This window comes from Palaemon carinicauda, chromosome 18, assembly GCF_036898095.1.
Source record: "Palaemon carinicauda isolate YSFRI2023 chromosome 18, ASM3689809v2, whole genome shotgun sequence".
Taxonomy (NCBI): Eukaryota; Metazoa; Arthropoda; class Malacostraca; order Decapoda; family Palaemonidae; genus Palaemon; species Palaemon carinicauda.
This window is the reverse complement of record NC_090742.1, coordinates 115,534,609-115,538,646: the sequence shown is the minus strand read 5'-3', so window position 1 is coordinate 115,538,646 and position 4,038 is coordinate 115,534,609. Positions and strand designations below refer to the sequence as shown.

At 32.2% G+C, this 4,038-nt stretch overlaps 1 protein-coding gene across 1 annotated transcript; it reads right to left on the bottom strand.

The window, feature by feature from the left end:
* Nucleotides 1-2,379: 2,379 nt before the first annotated feature.
* Nucleotides 2,380-3,813, bottom strand: LOC137657504 (protein FAM200C-like). The gene has a single exon (XM_068391841.1). The coding sequence runs from the start codon at nucleotides 3,811-3,813 to the stop codon at nucleotides 2,380-2,382; it is 1,434 nt and encodes a 477-aa protein (XP_068247942.1).
* Between the last annotated feature and the right edge of the window lie 225 nt (nucleotides 3,814-4,038).

The following is a 4,038-nucleotide window of genomic DNA, read 5'->3' as shown; positions in this document are numbered from 1 at the left end:
ACATGGTTGGTTTCGACCTGGCCTTTCATTAGAAGGGGCTAGCGTTCGATCCCAGGTATGAGGTAGAAATTATATATATATATATATATATATATATATATATATATATATATATATATATATATATATATATATATATATATATATATATATATATACATATAAATATATATATATATATATATATATATATATATATATATATATATATATATATATATATATATATATATATATATATATATATATATATATATATATATATATATATACAGTATATATATATATATATATATATATATATATATATATATATATATATATATATATATATATATATATATATATATATATATATATATATATATATATATATATATATACATATATATATATATATATATATATATATATATATATATATATATATATATATATATATATATATATATATATATATATATATATATAAATATATATATATATATAAATATATAAATATATATATATATGTGCGTGTTTGTGTATGTAATCATTACATTTCTACAATTTAGATTTTGATGTTATAATAGAGGAAACTATACTGATATGACTATAGTTTTCAATCCTTTCGTAAAATCATTAAAATATATGTATGGAATTTTAGAAGTTGGAGTTACCGAAATATTAATTGAAAATAGAAAAATAATGAAATAGAAAGGAAATGAGAAATGTTAAAAGAATGGATAGCAAATTTTGTAAAAAATATCATAACTGTGATAAATGAAATAACCTTTACATATCAACTATAATAAACCACTAACTACTTCATGGTAATTCTATGGTCGAATAATATGCAACAGAATATAACTTAAAAACATTATAAAAATTTAAAGATTGAGCATCTTCGGAATATCATACATATAGTAGGACATCCCTTATTAAAATGTGTATCGAGGACAAGGATAATAAATCAAAAAGAAAAGAAGATACTAACTATTCAGCTATTAATACCAGAAAAAAATGTCATTTGGTTATATATCTAACACCTTTAGTATCTTTTTATTTGTCTTTTATATATTGCAACATATTGTAATATTATATTTAACAATTACAGTGATCCTTTTCCAGAATTCACTTTTTAGGGCATAATAGGGAACTTATTTAGCAATTTTCTTGCCTAATGTTTCTGATTTTCTGCTACTAATCCTGAAGACATGACGTTTTTATTTTGAAAAACATATAAGAAATATCAAGCATGTTCATACGCTTATTTTCCAGTCCTTATATAATTTTTAGGCTATAGATAACCCGTGCTATTAGAAAATATGAATTGTTTTCGTCTAATGCTAGAGAAGTATATATATATACATATATATATATATATATATATATATATATATATATATATATATATATATATATATATATATATATATATATAAGCATATATATATATATATATATATATATATATATATATATATATATATATATATATATATATATATACATATATATATGTATATATATATATATATATATATATATATATATATATATATATATATATATATATATATATATATATATATATATATATATATATATTTATATATATATATATATATATATATATATATATATATATATATATATATATATATATATATATATATATATATATATACATATATATATATATATATATATATATATATATATATATATATATATATATATATATATATATATATAAAACATCATCATTATCATCACACCTATTAGCGCAAAAAGCCTCGGTTAGATTTCGTCAGTCGTCTCTATGTTGAGCTCTAAACCAATACTTCTCCATTCATCATCTGTTTCTCGTATCATAGTCCTCAACCATGTAGGCCTAGGTCTTCCATCTCTTCTAATGCCTTATGGAGCAAAGTTGAAATTTTGGTGAACTATATCGCAATTACAAATATGAATGGGTATTTTACCTGTAGTATTTGATTGTCTATACCAGCGTTTCTCAACCTTTGATAGCCCATGGCCCCCCTCACCGAGTGGCTAACACTCGTGGCCCCCTGCCCTTCAATAAAAAAAATGCAGATTTTTTTTTATGTTGTTTATTCAGTCACTAAAATTATAAATCAATGTAAAAATTTTTGCTGAACAATATAATCAATGAGACACTTGCTGTTGGGCTCGTGTGACGAGGCCTCTTATGTCCGGCTCCGTCTTGGACACAGCAAGGCGAATATCGTTCCCAACATCAAGACGGTTTCTGGACTTCGTTTTAATGGTCGCCAGGTCAGAAAATCTAGATTCGCAAAGGTATATTGTGGCGAATTGAATGTGCATTTCGGATGCCTTCTTGCTGAGTAGTGGATATGCATCCTGAACAGACAACTAGAAGCTGGAGAGGTCTCTGTTACTGAAGGCCAGCTTCATTGCTTTTGAGACCTTCAACTCTGCGAGCTCCTCTGCTTCGTCTTCAGTAGGTTCAATATTGGTGTTGAATGGGTCTCTGTGCCATGGAACATCCAATGGAGCATCGTCGAAATAAGATTTGAACTCAGCGGAGAGAATGCAGAGATGTCCAATGATGCAATCTTTGATGCCGATGGGAAGTTCAATCCTCTGCGTCTGCAGATGCTCGTCCAAGAAAGGAAACGAGGCTGTGGATCCGGCCTCGATTCGTGCCTGCCAGACTCCCATTCGAGCAGACAGTCCGGCAAGCATGTCTTGAACGTCACTGACTGTCACATCATTGCCTTGCAAAGACTGGTTCATTTCGTTGAGTCGGCCTAATATATCGGCCAGGTAGGCGAGCATCATGACGAACTCTTCATTGTCGAAGTGGACATGGAGGTTGTTTTCGTTCTCTCGCAGGAAAATTTCTGTCTCCAACCGGAGTTCATACAACCGAGAGAGGCATTTCCCCCTCGATAGCCAACGAACTTTGGTGTAAAACAGAAGTCCCACATGTTGCGCTCCCATTTCGTTGGCCAGAAGTTGGAAGAGCCGATGATTTTTGGCCTTCGCACAAATGAAGTTGATCACTTTGACCGCAACGTCCATGACTTCCAACAAACGCGGCGGTAGAGTTTTTGACGCAAGAGCATATCGGTGTAGTGAACAGTGGGAAGACGTCACATGGGGCCATTCATTCTTCACAAGCGTGACGAACCCTCCTTTAACGCCAATCATCGCTGGGGCACCATCAGTACAAATGTGCTTGAAATTCTGCCAGCTGAGTCCATTCACTTCAAAAAAAGAGTCCACGATGGCTTTGACATCTTTTGCTGTCGTTGTGGTTGACAGGGTATTGCAGAATAAGAACTCTTCCTTCATCTTTCCTTCTTTCTCGTAGCAAGCGAAGGCGATCAACTGGCTCTCCAGAGCGGTGTCGGTAGACTCATCAAGTTGAAGGCTAGCCTGGAGCGTGCTTTGCTTGATTTCACAGCAAACTTGACGGCACACATCAGCGGCCATGTCATCAATCCGTCGGCGGATCATGTCATTAGAGAGCAAAACTTGCTGGATTTTCTTTTTTGCCTCTGGTCCGATCATCAGTTCCACCATTTTCTCTGTACATGGCTTGATAAGTTCCTCAGCAATAGTGTGCGGCTTCTTGCATTTCACAATTCGGTATGCCACTTCGTAGCTGGATTGAAGAGCAGGTTTTTCTTCTGGCCGGAATCCAAATTTTGGAAGTGTCGCTTCACGGTCGTACCGTGCTCGTTTCGTAGACAGAGCATCAATATTATCATCTTTCCTTTGGGGATGCACCTTGTCGCGATGGTTTGAAAGTTTGGAAGGACGTAGTGATGCATTTGCCATCACCACTGAGCAGTGCAGACATTGCGCGCAGTCCACGCCATCTCGAATGACCGTGAATCCAAACTTGACCTAGCTGTCTGTCCATTTTCGAACCTTCGACATCTGAAAAACTACAACAACAAAAACACGGTAAAAAATTTGGTTTAAAAAGTGCTCTTTCAAAACAAAACAAAAATAAAAATCGTAGCACGAAATTAACTTGTTACAATTTTTCTTGCTGTGGTG